The sequence below is a fragment of the Littorina saxatilis genome, linkage group LG1 (assembly GCF_037325665.1).
Source record: "Littorina saxatilis isolate snail1 linkage group LG1, US_GU_Lsax_2.0, whole genome shotgun sequence".
NCBI classification, from domain to species: Eukaryota; Metazoa; Mollusca; class Gastropoda; order Littorinimorpha; family Littorinidae; genus Littorina; species Littorina saxatilis.
In genome coordinates this window covers 43,326,882-43,345,127 of record NC_090245.1, presented here as the reverse complement: position 1 = coordinate 43,345,127, position 18,246 = coordinate 43,326,882, and the positions used below count along the sequence as shown (strand labels likewise).

General features: G+C 44.0%; 1 protein-coding gene and 1 long non-coding RNA gene across 2 annotated transcripts in view; both read left to right on the top strand.

Moving 5' to 3' along the window:
* The window catches only part of LOC138970656 (uncharacterized), a 273,936-nt gene that overhangs the window by 225,978 nt on the left and 29,712 nt on the right, over positions 1–18,246 (top strand). The gene's annotated exons all lie outside the window — the stretch shown is intronic.
* LOC138970619 (uncharacterized) overlaps positions 1–18,246 on the top strand; it is a 42,809-nt gene that overhangs the window by 20,376 nt on the left and 4,187 nt on the right. The window contains exon 5 of the mRNA XM_070343086.1: positions 12,834–12,947. Coding sequence (XP_070199187.1) covers positions 12,834–12,947 — 114 coding nt within the window. The remainder of the gene's footprint in view (positions 1–12,833; positions 12,948–18,246) is intronic.

Here is an 18,246-nt window from a genome sequence, read left to right as displayed (position 1 = left end):
AAATTATCGCTCAGCTTTAATATGTCCGACCTCAAAGAAAAACCAGCAAGTTGGAAGTTGAGTGAGCGTGACAGCTTTAGCAAACTGGCCGATGCCGCTCGACTTCTTATGGCTTCACACAAGAACCTGTCACAAGTGCGGCGCGAAGCACTCAGGCCGACACTTAGCCAAGACTGCAGGGCCTTATGCAATGCGCAGCTAAATTTCAAACTGACGTCTAACGAGTTTTTGTTTGGGGAGGATCTAGCGAAAAGGGTCGACGATGCAGTGAAGAACAGGAAATTATCATCCACACTGTCACAGCCCCTTTCAAAAAACGCCACCAGAGGTCGTCAGTTCTACCAAGGGCGACCTCGACAACAGTTTCAGCAGAGACAACAGTACCAGCAGAGAAGAGGTGTCTCCAACCGACAGACAGGACACAAATTCTCTCCCAAGTTCCACTCCCAACAGAGCGGGATTCCCTCCAAGAAAACAAAACGGGATTAGAATCTGATATTTGTGCGCCAGCGGTTTCTATTTTTAGGGAACAGGTCAGTTCAAAATTTGTGAATACTCCTGAGAACTTTCATAGTGGAAAAGTTGCTGATCATTTGAATAGTTGGAGACAGTTAACCTCTGATAGATGGATCCTTCAGCAAGTCGCAGGAATTGAAATTGAATTTATGATCACTGGTGAACACATTCCAGACAGGGAAAAAAAAAATTAGATTTCTTCTTCCGAGGATGAGCTAGTGGCTAATGAGGTAGCGAAGTTAGTGGAGAAACAGATTGTTCAAGAGGTGGATCAACGGCCAGATCAACTTTTATCCAGTATTTTCTTGCGTCAGAAAAAAGATGGTAGTCAAAGGGTGATTTTAAACCTAAAAAAAAAAAATAAAAAAAAAATTGAATCAGACAATGGAAAAGATTCACTTCAAGTTGGATACATTAAAAATGCAGTGTCATTAATGAAAAAATATTGCTTTTTTGCCTCAGTTGATCTAAAAGATGCATATTTCTCCATACGCATCGCTCACAAGTTCAGAAAATATTTCAGATTTCAGTTTCATGGCAAAACTTTTGAGTTCCTGGCTCTTCCACAGGGATATCGTGATTCTCCCCGCATTTTCACGAAACTACTAAAGCCTGTATTGGCCCACTTACGTTTATCTGGCCATACCCTTCTGATATACATTGATGATACCCTTTTGCAAGGAGACACTTTTGAAGAATGCCAGGCAGCAGTGTTAGATACATGTGCTTTGTTGGATCGTTTGGGCTTTACTGTGCATCCTGTGAAGTCAGTATTAAATTACATATCTTACCCAACTCACATATAGCAATTAACCCATAGTTCAGTGCTGGTAACGCTGTACGCGTCCCCTTGGTAACCAAGGGAGACCACTCTAAAAAAGAAAGTGATCCATCCCATAATGCCAGACTATCAACAGTCCGACATCCGTATGCGCGCGCATACGCCGCCATCTTATCATTCCACTCTCAGCGAGCGACGTGTCTGGTCGCGTTTTGTTGTACGCTCCGGCTGTGTTCAGCCTTGGTCTTTGTGTCCTGACTTTGACTTCGCCCCTTGGTCTGCCGCCGAGCTTTGTCTATACCCTGGCTGTTTTTGGGTGAGAGCTTTCTTGTTTTATGTAACTTTGGCGACGTTTCTGTCGCACGTTGTGAACTTGTAAAATTTTTCAGTCCGAAATTTTTTTGTGAGTTCGCTTTGACATGGCGGAGTGCGCCAAAACAGGACTAGTCCGAGACAGGCTGCTGCTTCAGCTCTCCGGCTGCTAGTTCTTCTTCCTCTAGGAGAAGTTCTTCGTCTAGAAGAAAGAGTGATGGAATTTCCGCCACTTCTCAGATAGAACCGGGAAATGTAGGATGTGATGTTGATGTTGTTGTTGACAAGCCTTCGTCCGCCATTTTGTCCGCATAGAAGGACAAGGTCACACGTAGTGAAAAGGATAAGGATGTGGTTAAACCGGTTGTTTCGTCGGGGGCCCCTGGCGATTCAGGTGTGTCTCCCGCCGATATTGCGTCATTGCTTTTGACTTTTAGTACACAGGTTTCTACTTTGGCGGCCGTTTTGTCGTCCACGAAAGCAGAGATTCGCGCACTTCCGGCCGGCGTCTTCGATGTATCTTCTTTGGGTAGAGTCAGGTCTTCACCGGCTCCTTCCACTTCCGGTTTCGCTTCAGCTCCTGCTGCGACTTCCGCTGTGGCTGCTCCTATCGTGGTTCGGGCGGAAGTACATGCGTCTCAGCATGCTGATGGACGGATGGTGTCCCTTCTGCAGGGGCCGGTGCGCTCTAAAGGTATGTCTAGCCCTCAAGTTGCCAGGTTCTCTGGTGACGAGGGTTTTGCGATCACAGGAGCGAGTAAGCCACATGGTTGGTGAAAGTTCTTCTGCAATTTCTGGCCAATGGCTTCGCGCCGATCCAGCAGTTGCAGGGAGCCCTGTGAATCGTAAGAACGCTGCATATACCTCTGATTCAGTGTCGGGTATGCCGGTTCTATATCCGTCCCGCGGGACGGATGGTGGGTGTGACTCCGAGGACTTTGCAAGTCTCTCTGGCGTTGACCCACCTAGCTGTGAATCGTAAGAACTTGCATATACCTCTGATGCAGTGTCGGGTATGCCGGTTCTACTTCCGCCCTGGGGGCAGGAAGTTGGGTGTGTCTCAGAGGACCGCTGCAGGTCTGCAAGTCTCTCTGGTGCGCGTCTACCTGACTACGATGGCGAGCAGGAAGGGTGCGTCCATGGTTGGATGACGCCCAGCTTACTTGCCGTTCTAGTTGTCCAGTGCGGTGACGTGGGCTAACGAGAATGGCATTTAAGTTTTGTGGAACTTGGTGATTCTCGGATTGACCGCGAACGGCGGCTTTCCTGGGGTCACCTTCCTGATTGCGATTGCGAGCATGAAGGAAAGGAGAACGAGGGTGCGTCCACGGTGGACGACACCCAGCTTACTTGCCGTTCAAGTTGCCCAGCGCAGTGACGTGGGCAGCGGAAAACGGCATTTAGGTTTTGTGGAAGTTGGTGATTCTAGGATCGACCGCGAACGGCTTGGCCGGGAACGTCTTTCCGGGGGTCACCTTCCTGATTGCGGTTGCGAGCATGAAGGAAAGGGTAACGAATGTACTTCCATATGAGGGTGGTTCATGGGGATGGACGACACCCAGCTTAACTTGCCGTTCAAGTGGTCCAGCGCAGTGACGTGGGCGGCGGAGAACGGCATCTAAGTTTTGTCCGGAAGGGGTGGTTGAGAGCTAGGCGTTACTTACTCCACCTCTATCTGGTCTGACTTCTGGAAGTTCGGAGGAACAGGATGTTCGCTTCAGCTTCCTGGAATCGTTATCCATTGCCCTGGAGTTGGCAAATGGCCGCGTGTAGCCGGGTTCTCCGGTGGAAGTGGTGTACGTTCGCAGGAGGAATGTAGCACGCATTTTCGTGGCTGGGCAACGTAAGCTTCCGCAGGAAGTTGTTGGGCTGGGTGATTCTTGGGTTGACCATGCGAGTCTCTCTGGGGGTCACCTTTCTAACTTGGATTTTGACAGGAAGGGGTGGCTGAGAAATTTTTCTTTACTTCGTCCACCTCTTTCTTCGTTCGACGACTTCCGGATTTCGGAGGAACGGAAGGTTCACTGCCGCTGCCGGGAATCGTCGTTCTTTGCCCTGAAGATGGCAAATGTCTTGAAATTTGACTTTCTCTTCCTCCCGGGGGGCAGGAAGTGAGCAGTAGGGCTGGTTCTTTGTTGGACAATTAAGTCAAACAGGGAATCAGCTTCCCGATTGCACGTTTGTGCTTGACGGCTGTTCAGATGAAGGTGCTTCCGCTTGACTGAAAAGCACTGAATTCAGGTTCCGTTTCATGTTATCGAGTGTAGTGACGCTCGCAGCTGAAATGGTTCGAGGTACAACGGGTTCGTCCGGTGTGTTTATATGCAACCGGTTGGTTCGGATGTTTACTATTACACGGCCGGTTTTGCTTCCGCTTTTGCGGCTGTGTCTCTGGTACAGGATGGGATAGCCTGCTATAGTTAACACTGTGGTGTTGGTAGCCGGCACTTTTTAGCCTTTGGCTTCCGGTTCCGTTACTGCGGTTCCTTAGCTGTTTTACAGGCTGTATCCACTTCCTCTTCCAGTTTTCCGGCTGGAAGGAGCAGGTGGATGAAGTATCTGGCATGGAGTTCCGGTGTTGGAATATTTTCAAACTTTTCCGATTTTTGGCAAGTTTTGCCTTATTGGGATTGGTGACTGGTTCTCATCATTTCGATGTTCGTTATGATGCTTTTGATCAAGGGGAGGCTCATTCTTCAGCTGTGTCGCTGTTCGCGGCATTTTATAGTTGATTTGAGCCTTCTGAGGAGAATCTTTGAGTGTTAAGTTCTTAGATCCTCTGGCCTGTCGCGATATAACCTTGAATGGTTGAAAATGACGTTAAACATCCAATGAAGAGGGAAGAAAGAAAGATCCTCTGGCGGGGTCTTTGTGTACTTGTGGATTTTTTCACAAGCGAGTTGTCTTTGTCTCCACTATCTTTGTGGACTACGTTCGACTTATACCTGCGGCGGTGTTGCTTTAGTTTGTGTCTTACGCTCAAGTAGCGTGTCACTCGCGGAGCGCTTTCTGTAGGCTTCGGTTAACTCCAAGCTTAAGAACTTAGGTTCTACGGAACCGCCCTCGGGTTTGGCAAACATCCATCTGGATTTTGATAGCTAGGAGAAACTGTCTGTAAGATCAAGATCTCCTAGCTCGGGTAGATTGTGGGTTCGGTTCTTTGTGATCGGCGCTTTCGAACAAAACTGGCTTTTTTCTCTCTCTGGTTTGAAGGGTCTCTTTTTGAGGCCGCTTCTAAGCGCGCGGGCTTTTATCTATCAAAGAGACGCTCACGGTAAAAAGAAGGCGCAAGGCAGGCCTTGGCTGTTGTTTGTTTCCAAACGAAAAGCTTCAGGCTGGCTGTTATCTACTTTAGCTTTTGACTCTATACCCTCGCTTTCACAGGGTCGTCTTCATAGATCGTTCTGGCGGCCGGTTGGTCGCACAGTACGGGTCGTCGCAATCTGGGTTCCAGACCTCTTAAGGCTGGCAAGAAGGCGTTTTTGCTTTCTTACATTCGAGTTACACGGATGTCTACTGTAAGGGTATCCTTGAGATACTTATGGGCTTCCCCCTCAACTCTGGTTTTGATTCAGGGTCTTTATAGGGGATTTGGCGTGTTTGTTCACTTGTCACTTAGACTGGCTTGGTACAGAGCACTTACTTCTTACGGAAAGAACTCCTCTTCTTTCTGGTTAATGCAGGTGGAGTGCCACCTATTCTGGGTTTCCGCTTTTTCTTCCATGTCTTACGTTTAAGACTTTATGCAATTTCTGTTACATTGTTACGGCTTGGTGCAGTGTTGCTTTAACCCGTTTCAAGACTAGCCTGGCGGATCTACACGGAAAACGGCAAAGCTGACTCTTGTAGCTTCTGTGTGAAGTGGGAGTAAGCGTACTTTCTGGCTTTTTTGAATATAGACAGCTTTCTCAGGAAAGACTGATCTATGACTTTTGGGTTTCTTTGAAATTTTCAGGCGGTTTATGCGGAAAACGGGGAAACTAGCTTCCAATTGCATTTTCAATTTATGAAGCAATACTTCGGCTCCTTTAGAGTCAGGTTTAGTCTTTTGAATATTGCGAGTTTCGAAAATTTTTCTGACTTTCACTGTTCTTATTAGATCATTGATTTAAAGGGCAGTTTTTTTTTTTAGATATTTGGCTTCTAACGAGGTTGAACTGGTAGTCAACTGGTTTGGCTATCTTGACACGCATGGCAGTTTTTTCTAGCGTTGCTCGCTACGTCTCGTTGAGGAAGTGAGGTTCATACTTTATTCGGCTTAGCTAAAGATATTTCAACTGGAAAAGATGGTTCTATATCTCTCAAATTCGGGCCAGGAGTTTTAGCTAAAATCAGAAACCGGTCCAAATTTCGCCTGTCATTAACATTCCTGCTTTGAGCAACATTCTTGCTCCTGGAGACCCCGACATCGTTAACTGTCCAGTTTGAACGCTCAGCAGTTATTTGTCTAGAACGCAGTTCATTTGTTCAGGAAGTCAAAAATTGCTTTTCATTTCGCTCATTACAGCAAGGTGCAAAGACATTGCGAAAGTGACTTTAACCAAGTGGGTCTCCACATTGATCAGACAAGCGTATTCCTGGTGGCATACTCAGTCTGGAGAGGTTAGGGCGGTTCTTTCCCTGACTTCGGCAAGAACTCATGAGGCAGGGGCATGGGCCTCCTCTGTGGCAGTGCTCCGATCAGGCTGATGTTTTGAGGCGGCCTATTGGAAATCAGAGGATGTCTTCCTGAGTTATTATCTCAGAGACATCGCCTCCTTCAGACGGGTCGGCAGTTTTGCGCTACCTTCTATGGTGGCAGCAGGACAAGCCCTTCTACTTTGTTTTTGATGAGTACCCGCCACCTATAGTAGCAATCTGCTATTTGTGAGTTGGGTATAGATATGTAATTTAATTAAAAATTTTAAAAGTAAATTTTCATTTAATTAATATACTTACCCAACTCACAACGTTTATTCCCTCCCACCTCCCCGCTGTGGTTGGTACTGGGGTCTAAAAAAGAGTGAGTTGGGCTTCGTTTTGGAATGATAAGATGGCGGCGTATGCGCGCGCATACGGATGTCGGACTGTTGATAGTCTGGCATTATGGGATGGATCACTTTCTTTTTTAGAGTGGTCTCCCTTGGTTACCAAGGGGACGCGTACAGCGTTACCAGCACTGAACTAGAGTTAATTGCTATATGTGAGTTGGGTAAGTATATTAATCAAATGAAAATTTATTACTAAAATTTTTAATTTACACCTACTCAATGCATTGAGTTTTTAGGGTTTCAGCTTGATTCTCAGAACATGTTAGTTTCTCTGACCCCCCGGACAGTTGATAAAATTCGTACTAAGTGCGCTGATTTGGCTGGAAGAAAGAAATGTACAATTAGGCAGTTGGCTGAAGTTATCGGATATTTAGTGGCTGCCCAACCGGGTGTTTGGGTTGCACCTCTCTTTTTTAAACGATTAGAGATCGCAAAAAATGAAGCCCTTGCTGTTAGGAAAGGTGACTTTGATGCAGAACTTGTGGTTTCAGAACAAGTTCGTTCAGACCTTCTCTGGTGGATTGATAATGTAAAGCAATATCCTTCCCCTGTTAGCAGAGGCATACCTACTGTAATAGTAAAATCAGATGCTTCGAAAATAGGGTGGGGGGCGGAGTGTCAGGGTAGCACCACAGGTGGAATGTGGACCAAGGAAGAAGCTTTTGAACATATTAACTGTTTGGAACTTAAAGCAGCTTATTTTGCCTTGAAATCCCTTTGCAGGGGATTATGTCACTCTTACATTCAGTTACTTACAGACAATAGCACCACTGTTGCTTGTATTAATAACATGGGCAGCACAAAAGTTTTGTGCAACGACATTGCCAGAGACATTTGGTTGTGGTGCTTATCAAATAGTAATTGTGTAACAGCAACACACTTACCGGGTTGCCTAAATATAGAGGCAGATGCAGAATCCCGTGTAGATAGACACAACATTGAATGGCATTTGGACACACAAGTGTTTGCAGAAGTCATCAATCGGTTTGGTCTCTGTGATGTAGACTTATATTGCTTCTCGTGTTAACGCACAGTTAAGAAAGTATGTTTCATGGAAACCTGACCCAGATGCATTTGCCATTGATGCATTTTCCTTAGACTGGTCATTGTTCAAGGCGTTCTGTTTTCCGCCTTTCAGTCTCATTCCAAGAGTGCTCCAAAGGATAGAAGTCTTAGAGGCGGAGTGTGTGCTGGTGGTGCCATTATGGACAACGCAAGTGTGGTTCACGAAACTGTTGCGTCTACTAGTAGAACTGCCGGTCATGTTGCCCCGAAAAGAAAACTTACTCAGTCATCCACTGACAGGGGAGCACCATCCACTACTGAAGAAGATGAAACTAGTAGCATGTTCCTTATCCGGACAGCCCTCCAGAAACAGGGAATTCAGGATGAAGCAACAGACATTATCATGTCAGCCTGGAGAGAGGGTACGAAGCGTAACTACGAGTCATATTTCAAACGCTGGCTTCAGCATTGCCTTGAACGGGATAGAGATCCCTTTTGTGCCTCTCCACATGAGTTGATAAGGCTTTTAACGAAACTGTTCCAAGAAGGCAAAGGATACAGCAGTTTGAACATGGCACGAAGCGCTGTTTCCGCATTGTCCCTTCAGGATAATTGTTCAGTGGGTTGTCATCCACTGGTGAAGACGTTTTTGAAAGGAGCTTTCAACAGACGGCCAGCTTTGCCCCGTACTTGTGTGACCTGGGACGCTAATCTAGTGCTAAATTTTTTAAAAGAATGGTCACCGGCAAAATTTTTATCGCTGGCGCAATTGACGCTTAAAACTGTGCTGTTGTGCTTGTTGGTCTCTAGTCAAAGGGGACAGGCGATTTTGTTGATGGACTTGCGTAACATGAGTTGGACAAAGGAAGATGTACGATGTAGGTTTGGGGATTTGCTCAAAACTTCTGGCCCAAACAAACATCAGAATGAAGTGGTATTTTGTGCTTTTCCGTCTGATTTGGCAATTTGTGTTGTACATTATTTGAAACAATATGTCAAAAGAACTCGTGCATTTAGAGGAACGGAAACGAGACTCTTTATCAGTTGGACAGCCCCTCACAAAGCGGTGTCAAGAGATACTATCCGTCGATGGACAAAGATTGGATTACAAAAAGCGGGTGTTGACATGACAATATTTACGGCGCATTCAACTCGTTCCGCTGCATCTAGTAAAGCTGCAAGTAAAATTCCTCTGGCAACCATTCTGAAGACTGTTGGTTGACGTCGGGCTAACACCTTCACAACTTTTCACAAGAAACCAGTGGACAGTGGGAGGAGTTTTGGACAGGCTGTTCTGTTATGAAGAATTGGGGTAGGTTTATATGTATTTCAATTCATCGACAGTGCTAGGGTGTAAATGTTGCAGACTTTAAAGTCTCACGTGACCCATTCCTCTCGGAATTGTGGGAGATAAAATTACATAATTATGACGAGCTTACCTGAGTAAGTGAAGTCTAATTGTGGTTTTATCGACCACAATGTAGAGAGGAAAGGGATTACGTGCCTCGCCCTAAGTTGTCTTCAGAGTTATACTGATAACCGTTTTCCCTCCCTATCCCTTTCCTCTCTCTTTCTCTTTTTTCTGCACCATTTACACGTCGTTAAACAGTGACGTATTCCCGCGTTCTATCTCACGTAATCCCTTTCCTCTCTACATTGTGGTCGATAAAACCACAATTAGACTTCACTTACTCAGGTAAGCTCGTCATAATTATGTAATTTGCATTGGTTTTGGCAATGCATGGTGAGGAGTCATTCTTGTGGCCTATCACTTTTCTCAGCTTCGTTGGCTAACCCTCTCCTTTTGGCAGAGGTCTAGTTAATTTCCCGGGTTTCTTGGTGCGGGCTTTGAGCCCAGCATCTTTTCTGGCCGGTCTACGGGCATTATGGCTCTCAGCCTTAGCCCGTGTATTAGTCTCCTGCCTGGCACGGGCGACTTCTGTCCCCGTGTCTCTAGTATTGTGTCCTCCTCTTCTCCCTCATCGCGACATGAGGCGAGTCGGGTCGACTTCCGGTGGGTTGGGTTGCCTGTTACGGTCACCCTTCTACCACTTGCAAATTTTACGGACGCTTGCCTGTTGTTTTTTCCGTGTCTGATTCTCGGTTCTGAGGTCATCAGACGTGTTTGGCTTTCCAGCCAGACTCAGGAATTTTATGGGCTCGGTCGGCCGCAAAAATTTACTTCGGGCCCCTTTTTCTTGAGAACTCTCTTTCAGGGAGTCTGAAGGCTGGTTAGCTTCACGGTTTTCCGTTTTTCCTTTCCAGTCTTGTTTCTGTTTTGGGTTTTCGATTTTCTTTCAATTACCTACAAGCAGACTGCTTTGTGATCACTCTGACTTTAGTCATTTCGGTCAGAGTCACCGGTCACACCAGGCTTTGGTCACCTGATCTCCGCTTTGCGGGCGGCTTACGCTTTTTCGTAGGCCGCTGCTCCCTCCGTTTACCTCCCTCTATGCTTCTGCATGGACTGGTAGTGGACTTCTGGTGACCGTCTCTTTTGAGTTTTATCTTGAGGTGGACTCTGGTATCTTGTACTCAGACGTCTCTATCTCTTTCTCGGAGACAGGTCACTCCTCTATGGAGCTGACTGTTATCTCTCCGGCCTTTCGGGCCTCTCTCCATCCCAAGGTTTTGTACTTTGGCATGTTTGTCTTACGGTCTCAGCGAAGGTTGGTGCTTTTCATTTTGAATGGTCAACCTTACACTTGATCGTTTCCAGGGTTTTTTGGCATTTTCTTCCAATCGCATGGGTGGGAGTTCCTCCGTCTCAGACGGATTTCCGTCTCAGAGAAATTTTGACAATTTTTTTTTTTTTTTTTTTTTTTTTTTGCGCCCTCATTGATAGTCATCTCATACTGTGTTATGCCAAATGGACTGATAGTGCACTTTTTGTTGTTTCTAATGCTTGCCAGGTCCCTAAAATTTTTAGTTTTTGTTACTTTTTGTATCTCCAACAAGGTTCTTATTTATCAGAATTAAACTCAGGAGAGGCCAGAGAAACCCTTTTAAATTCATAAAATTCGTTTTCGGCCGGGGGCCTTCGCCCCCCTGGACCCCCCACCAGGGCGCTGCCCCTGGACCCCGCCGGGGCCTTGGCGGCCCCTGGACCCCGGCCTTAAAAAAAGTTCAGTCTTGGAACAATTTTGGGCTCCCACCCATGCAATCGTAAGGGGGGGGGGGGGGGGGCCAGCTTGTCTGTCCCTCTACTTGGCTCGGGTTTTTTGACTCACAGGCGAAGCAAAAGTGAGTCTATGTACTCACCCGAGTCGTCCGGACGTCCGTCCGGAAAACTTGAACGTTGAATATTTCTTGGACACTATTCAGTCTATCAGTACCAAATTTGGCAAGATGGTGTATGATGACAAGGCCCCAAAAAACATACATAGCATCTTGACCTTGCTTCAAGGTCAAGGTCGCAGGGGCCATAAATGTTGTCTAAAAAACAGCTATTTTTCACATTTTTCACATTTTCTCTGAAGTTTTTGAGATTCAATACCTCACCCATATATGATATATAGGGCAAAGTAAGCCCCATCTTTTGATACCAGTTTGGTTTACCTTGCTTCAAGGTCAAGGTCACAGGAGCTCTTCAAAGTTGGATTGTATACATATTTTGAAGTGACCTTGACCCTGAACTATGGAAGATAACTGTTTCAAACTTAAAAATTATGTGGGGCACATGTTATGCTTTCATCATGAGACTCATTTGGTCACATATGATCAAGGTCAAGGTCACTTTGACCCTTATGAAATGTGACCAAAATAAGGTAGTGAACCACTAAAAGTGACCATATCTCATGGTAGAAAGAGCCAATACGCACCATTGTACTTCCTATGTCTTGAATTAACAGCTTTGTGTTGCATGACCTTGGATGACCTTGACCTTGGGTCACATGTATTTTGGTAGGAAAAACGTGTAAAGCAGTTAGTGTATGATGTCATTGCTAGGTTTAGTTATTTGACCTTGACCCTGAAGGTCAAGGTCATGTAAAGGTCAAGGTCAAGCATGCGAGTCGTATGGGCTTTGCCCTTCTTGTTTTTCAAGACTTGAGCCCCCCTTTCTGGGCTGTTTTTTATGGTTCAGGAGATTGGAAGAAGTGCTGAGCACAGCTTACGGGCTCTCTGATGTTGTCTTTCGCAACTTTTGCTTGAGAGACATCGTGTTGTCATCAGGGTGGTTCTCGGTCCTTTTTCCTGTCTGTTGGCAGTGGGCCAGTTCCTGTTTTAGAGTGAGTTAGATTTTCTTTCTCATGGGGCCCTTCCTGACTTTTGGCAGCGGGCCACTTTTTTGTGGCAAGGCTTTAGAGTGGCTTGGGATCTCCTCGCCGCCTGGTTAAGCTTTCATTTTTTCTTCCCCTTCTGCTTGGCCCGGGCTCATGTTTTCAGGGCCCGGGCCTCCTCTTAGGCCGTTTATGGTCTAGGAGGTTGGATGACGTACTGCACTTAGCTTACTGGCTCTCAGTAGGACGATCCCTCTCCAGTTCTTTGAGTGAGTTTGAACTCTTTTGATCTTACCCACCACCTTGTTGGAGTTATCTGCTATTATGTGATTCGGAGTAAGAATATGTAATTTAATGGAAAATTTTTCATTAAATTTTCATTTGATTAATATACTTACCCGAATCACATAGGTAATTCCCTCCCGCCTGCCCCGCTTTATAGTTTCCTAGTATTCTATAAGTCGATTGATGTTTATCACATGGTATGTAGGCACCTATGGTGACGTAGTCACCCACTAATGGGAGGCAACCGCAGGTGGCAAGTACCATGGTTCTGTCACTTTTTTAGTTGGGGTTGCTTCCCTTATACCTAGACGGGTAGCTTTTTTATCATGACCTGAGCATTTCGAAGTGTGTCAATGCTATTATGTGATTCGGGTAAGTATATTAATCAAATGAAAATTTAATTAAAAATTTTCGATTTTCACAGATCAAAAGAATGAAAATATGATGAGTAAATAAAGAGGAGACAAACAATAGGGATGCATTTCCACTGCTTGGATACTGAAAGACTTTTGTTTTGAACATGAGTGCTATTTGAATAGAACCTCCTTGCTTTATATGTAAATGCAGGAAACAGAGCAGAACATGTTTGTGTAAGTTATCTGTGAAGGATACATTGGGAGTAAACTGTAAGAAGTGCCATGAAATTTAAACTTAATAACCCACCCTATTTTGTTATATAATCAGATGCAAGAAAACTACAGGGGGGCCTATGAAGATCAGTTGAAAGTGCTCCGCAGTCAGCCCGGCGAGCCATCTGCAAGAAGAGAAGCCGACCTTCTAAAGAAGCTTTACAAACCAGTAAGTTCATTTGTTGGTCATCGAGAGAAAAGGGTATTATTTTCTTGTGAATTTTTGTTTTTGTTCGTCTAACAATAATATTGTTTCAGATGCTGTGGATATGTGTGTGTGTGCACGCTTGTGTGTACGTGCGTGCGCGTGCTTGTGTGTGGTTTGGTCTTTATAGTTTGCTGTCACTTACAATTGCTGGACTGCATCAAAGTATGCTATCCAGCAAAGGATAGTACACACTCTTTACGCCAAACTTGTATCAATGAAAGTACATGTATCATGAAAAAATATTCCTTGAGAAACCTTCTTAGTTTTTTTTTCAAACTGTGTTAGATTAGGGAAAATTACTCATTGTTTATTGATCTGGCAGAGGATAGAACATGGAAGGGGTCAAAGGAAAAGACAGAAACTTGCGACAGCTAGCTCTTCTTTCTGTTTGTGTCGCTGCATTCATAATAAAACACATCAAAACTCCACATTATCAACAAGAACAACCTAAACATCAATGAGACTATGAATTGTATCAAAACCATGTCAGAATTTGTGTGCAGACCTGTTTACCCTTACGATTTTGGCGTAATTTATTACGATTTTCTGCAAAAAAAATACGCCATTCCGCTATCCGTGTCAAGACTACGATTTTCATAAATAAAAAAAAGTTTAAAAAAAAAAAAAAGATTAATTCACATGTTTGGCATTGTTTTTTTCAATGGCAAAATGGGGTGAAAAAGCACAGTACTGACAAGAGATCATGTCTGTTTGATGAAACGCTGGAGAGCCTTCTAGTGGTGAAGTCTCGCCCTCAATCATTCGGCAAGCACAAGTACAGTAGAGAAGCGCTTGACACACTGAAAAAGGCCTACTACGAGCAAAAGAAAAAGAATAATAATAAAAAACGCTCGCGCTGGACCCGAGTACTCTTCAGACATTCACACACACACACACATACACACACACACACACACACACTCTCTCTCCCTCACTCCCTCCCTCTCTCTCTTTCTTTCTTACACACACACACACACACACACACACACACACACACACGAGTACAGACTCATGCACACACACACACACACACACACACACACACACACACACACACACACACACACACACACAAACAGTAACACTAACACATGTGCACAAAATGAATCGAACCCGAATCACTTTGGCCATAGACTCTCTCGTGCTCTCTGTCTCTCTTTCACCGAGACCAAACCCTGCATTGTAATTTCTTTGCCGAGACCATTTTCCCACTTGCACTGAAATCATGCTTTTCTCGTCACTGCGTGACGTGTTAGCCGCCTACAAGTCTCCCCTTTAGTTCAAAAACTCCCACCGTTAAGAGTGGCTTTTGTGTTTTTTGGGGCATTTAGGTCCCAGGTAACATTATGAAGTTTTAATACGATCAATCGGACCTATTATCAAGTTAGTGTATCAACTTTTGAAAGAACTAAGCTGTTAAGTCGAGACAGACAGACAGACACACACACAATTAAAGTCTGCTGGACCCTCCTACTGCGTACTCGGGGATAATGGAAATTTATAGAGCGCTTACCTAAAAGCTCCAAGCGCTTTACAATGACATTATTATACACATGTACAAAACCAAAATACAATCATTAAGACACAAAAAGAACAGGAGTACAAAATCAAATTCATCGTTTAAATCCATGCAGTCACAAACAAACACACGCGTGCGCACGCACATACGCGTGCGCACGCACACACACATTCTATCACCACACACATACACAGATACACACAGACACACATTCACACACACACACACACACACACGCACGCACGCACACACACGCACACACATGCATACAGACAGGCACACACACATACATACAAACACACACACATACACTCACACATGAATACTAATATACCTACACAAATCTGCATACATGGCGTACACACGAAAATCGCAAATATAATCACAAAACCAAGCTCGTGCTTATACATATCCATTTATCTAACTAGATAAACCGACATGTAGTTTGCACAAGGAAAAAAGAACAAGTCGCGTAAGGCGAAAATACAATATTTAGTCAAGTAGCTGTCGAACTCACAGAATGAAACTGAACGCAATGCAACGCAGCAAGACCGTATACTCGTAGCATCGTCAGTCCACCGCTCATGGCAAAGGCAGTGAAATTGACAAGAAGAGCGGGGTAGTAGTTGCGCTAAGAAGGATAGCACGCTTTTCTGTACTCACAAAAAAAACTATTTTTTTTATAAAACGATCCAAATTTACGTTCATCGTATTCTCCATCATTTGCTGATTCCAAAAACATATAAATATGTTATATTTGGATTAAAAACAAGCTCTGAAAATTAAATATATAAAAATTATTACCAAAATTAAATTTTCCAAATCAATTTAAAAACACTTTCATCTTATTCCTTGTCGGTTCCTGATTCCAAAAACATATAGATATGATATGTTTGGATTAAAAACACGCTCAGAAAGTTAAAACGAAGAGAGGTACAGAAAAGCGTGCTATCCTTCTCAGCGCAACTGCTACCCCGCTCTTCTTGTCAATTTCACTGGAAATGTCCTTGAAAACTCCTTGAATTGTATCAGCTCTGCCCTGCAGGAACCCTGGCCTTTGCCGTGAGCGGTGGTCTGACGATGCTACGAGTATACGGTCTTGCTGCGTTGCATTGTGTTCAGTTTCATTCTGTGAGTTCGACAGCTACTTGACTAAATGTTGTATTTTCGCCTTGCGCGACTTGTTTTTTTGTTTTTTTTAATTCGGAACATTCGAGTGTCAGCAGCAGAGCGCAGTGATCTGGAAGGGACGTACAGGTTTACGAGTTCAGACTGATATGAAGGTGCAGAACCAGTGATGATTTTAAAACAGACACGAGCTTTTGTACTTAATTCTTTGATTGACCGGAAGCCAGTGCAGATATTTCAAAAGGGTTGCTTCTTGGAGGATTTACAAATTAATCTTGCAGCTGAATGTTGAACCCTTTGCAGTGGTTGGATGATAGTCTGGGGGCTACCGATTAGTACTGAATTACAAAAGTCTATTCTAGATAGCACACACGAAGAAATTAGTGTTTTGGTGGCCTCTTCAGTCAGATAAGAGCGGACTGAACTAATCCTTTTCAACTCAATGTATGCGGCCTGGCAGGTTTTGGTGACATGCTGTTTCATAGTCAGATCGCGGTCAATAATGACTCCAAGATCGCGGACTTTATCTGCAAAATCAATGCTAACAGCACCGAGTGTTACTGCTTTTGGAAGAGAGTGAGTTTTTGTGGATTTTGAGAAACACATCGCCTCGGTCTTATCGTCATTCAGTTTGAGTTTATTTTCTGACATCCATGTTTTAACAGTTGAAGTACAGATGTTTAGAGAGTGAAGGAGGTTAGGAATGTTTTCAGGTGATTCTGATTAGTTGTGTGTCGTCTGCGAACATTTCATGCTCGACGGAATGAGTCGAGATTACATTGGACAGAAGAGTTGTATAGAGAATGAAAAGGACAGGACCCAGCACAGAGCCTTGTGGGACCCCAAACTCAAGGGGAACTGTGGCTGACCAACAAGGACAAACTGCTTTCTCTCAGTAAGATAAGACCGAAACCACTGAAGTGCGGTATTGCGAATGCCAAAAGCCTGCTCCAACCGACGGAGAAGAATTTCGTGATTGATGGTATCGAACGCAGCCGAAAGGTCCAAAAGTAGTGATGAATCAGTGATGCATGTGCTTTTGATGTGATCTTCTTTGAAATTATGATGACTACAAAAATTGACTGATGTGTTTTGTTTGTGAATGATGGATATATATGTGCATGATTGCGTTTCTCAGACACAGTTGTCATGTGCGTTGTAATTGGCAACGAATGCTGGATGATTACTATTTTTGAGCCAGGATTACTATTTTTGGGGCTGAGCATTACTCCAAAACACTTATGGGGGTAAACAGGTCTGTAGTGTGTAGTGACTCCATTGTTATGGTGCATTGAGTACACTGAGTAGCTCAGGCTTGCTAACTGTATCAATGCATGAAAATTAACCTTACGGTTCAAAGTGAGGAAACTTTTGCATATTAAAAACAATTTAAAAAAACATACAATTTTAGGTACAAGAAAAACTGACTTTAAGCAGTGTAAAATAAAAATTTCAGATAGCCCCTTTACATTTTAAGTATGTTACCCAAAGTTTTCCAAACAATTCCTGCACTGAGTACGCAAATATTGTTTGTTCACCTGAGTAATCATTGAGTCTTGGCAATGAGAAGTGTTCATCTGTATGGACGGCCAGCCAGCTTGTATGTCTTTGTAAAAAATCTTAATATTGAGGTTTTCTCAGATGTGTTTGAAGCTGGAACTTTAAAACTTTGCACACTTGTTGGGTTTACTGATCTCCCGATATGACGCAAGTCTGGTTGACCCATGTCAAATTTCAAGGTTAGAGCTTGATGACCTACCAACTTGACCAATGTCTGGGCGGGGATGTAGCTCAGTCGGTAGCGCGCTGGATTTGTATCCAGTTGGCCGCTGTCAGCGTGAGTTCGTCCCCAAGTTCGGCGAGAGATTTATTTCTCAAAGTCAACTTTGTGTGCAGACTCTCCTCGGTGTCCGAACACCCCCGTGTGTACACGCAAGCACAAGACCAAGTGCGCACAAAAAAGATCCTGTAATCCATGTCAGAGTTCGGTGGGTTATAGAAACACGAAAATACCCAGCATGCCTCCCCCGAAATCGGCCTAAATGACGGGGTAAAAACGGTCATACACGTAAAATTCCACTCGTGCAAAAAACATGAGTAAACGTGGGAGTCTAAGCCCATGAACAAAGAAGAAGAAGAAGAAGAAGACCAATGTCTGTTTGACCCTTGTCAAATTTTGGGATCTCAGCGGGGTAGTATTCTGGTCATAAAATGAAAAATTATCAATGTTTTTTTTTGTTCTTTCTTTTTTACAGTTATATATAACTTTTGATGTGCTTTTCAGACCTTGGAACCCATACCATTTGCCATATTTTGTACGCATGATTGTCTAGAATACGATCAGTACGGTCAGTGGAAAAAAAGTAAGACGAGAAAAATTCCTGCTCTACTTTTCATCACAAGCGCATCCCAAAGCTGATCCAGTATTTTTACACATGATTACAGTTTTTTCAGTCAACATTGACATAAGCATTTGTTTTAAATGTATTGGTAAACTTTATTACGGTGCGATGGACGCTTGTTAAGCAATTGTTTGAATCCTGGATGTTCAAATGTTGGGTGGAGTACGCTGATTTTTTCTCAAAATACACCAAGTTTATTTGAGAATACTTT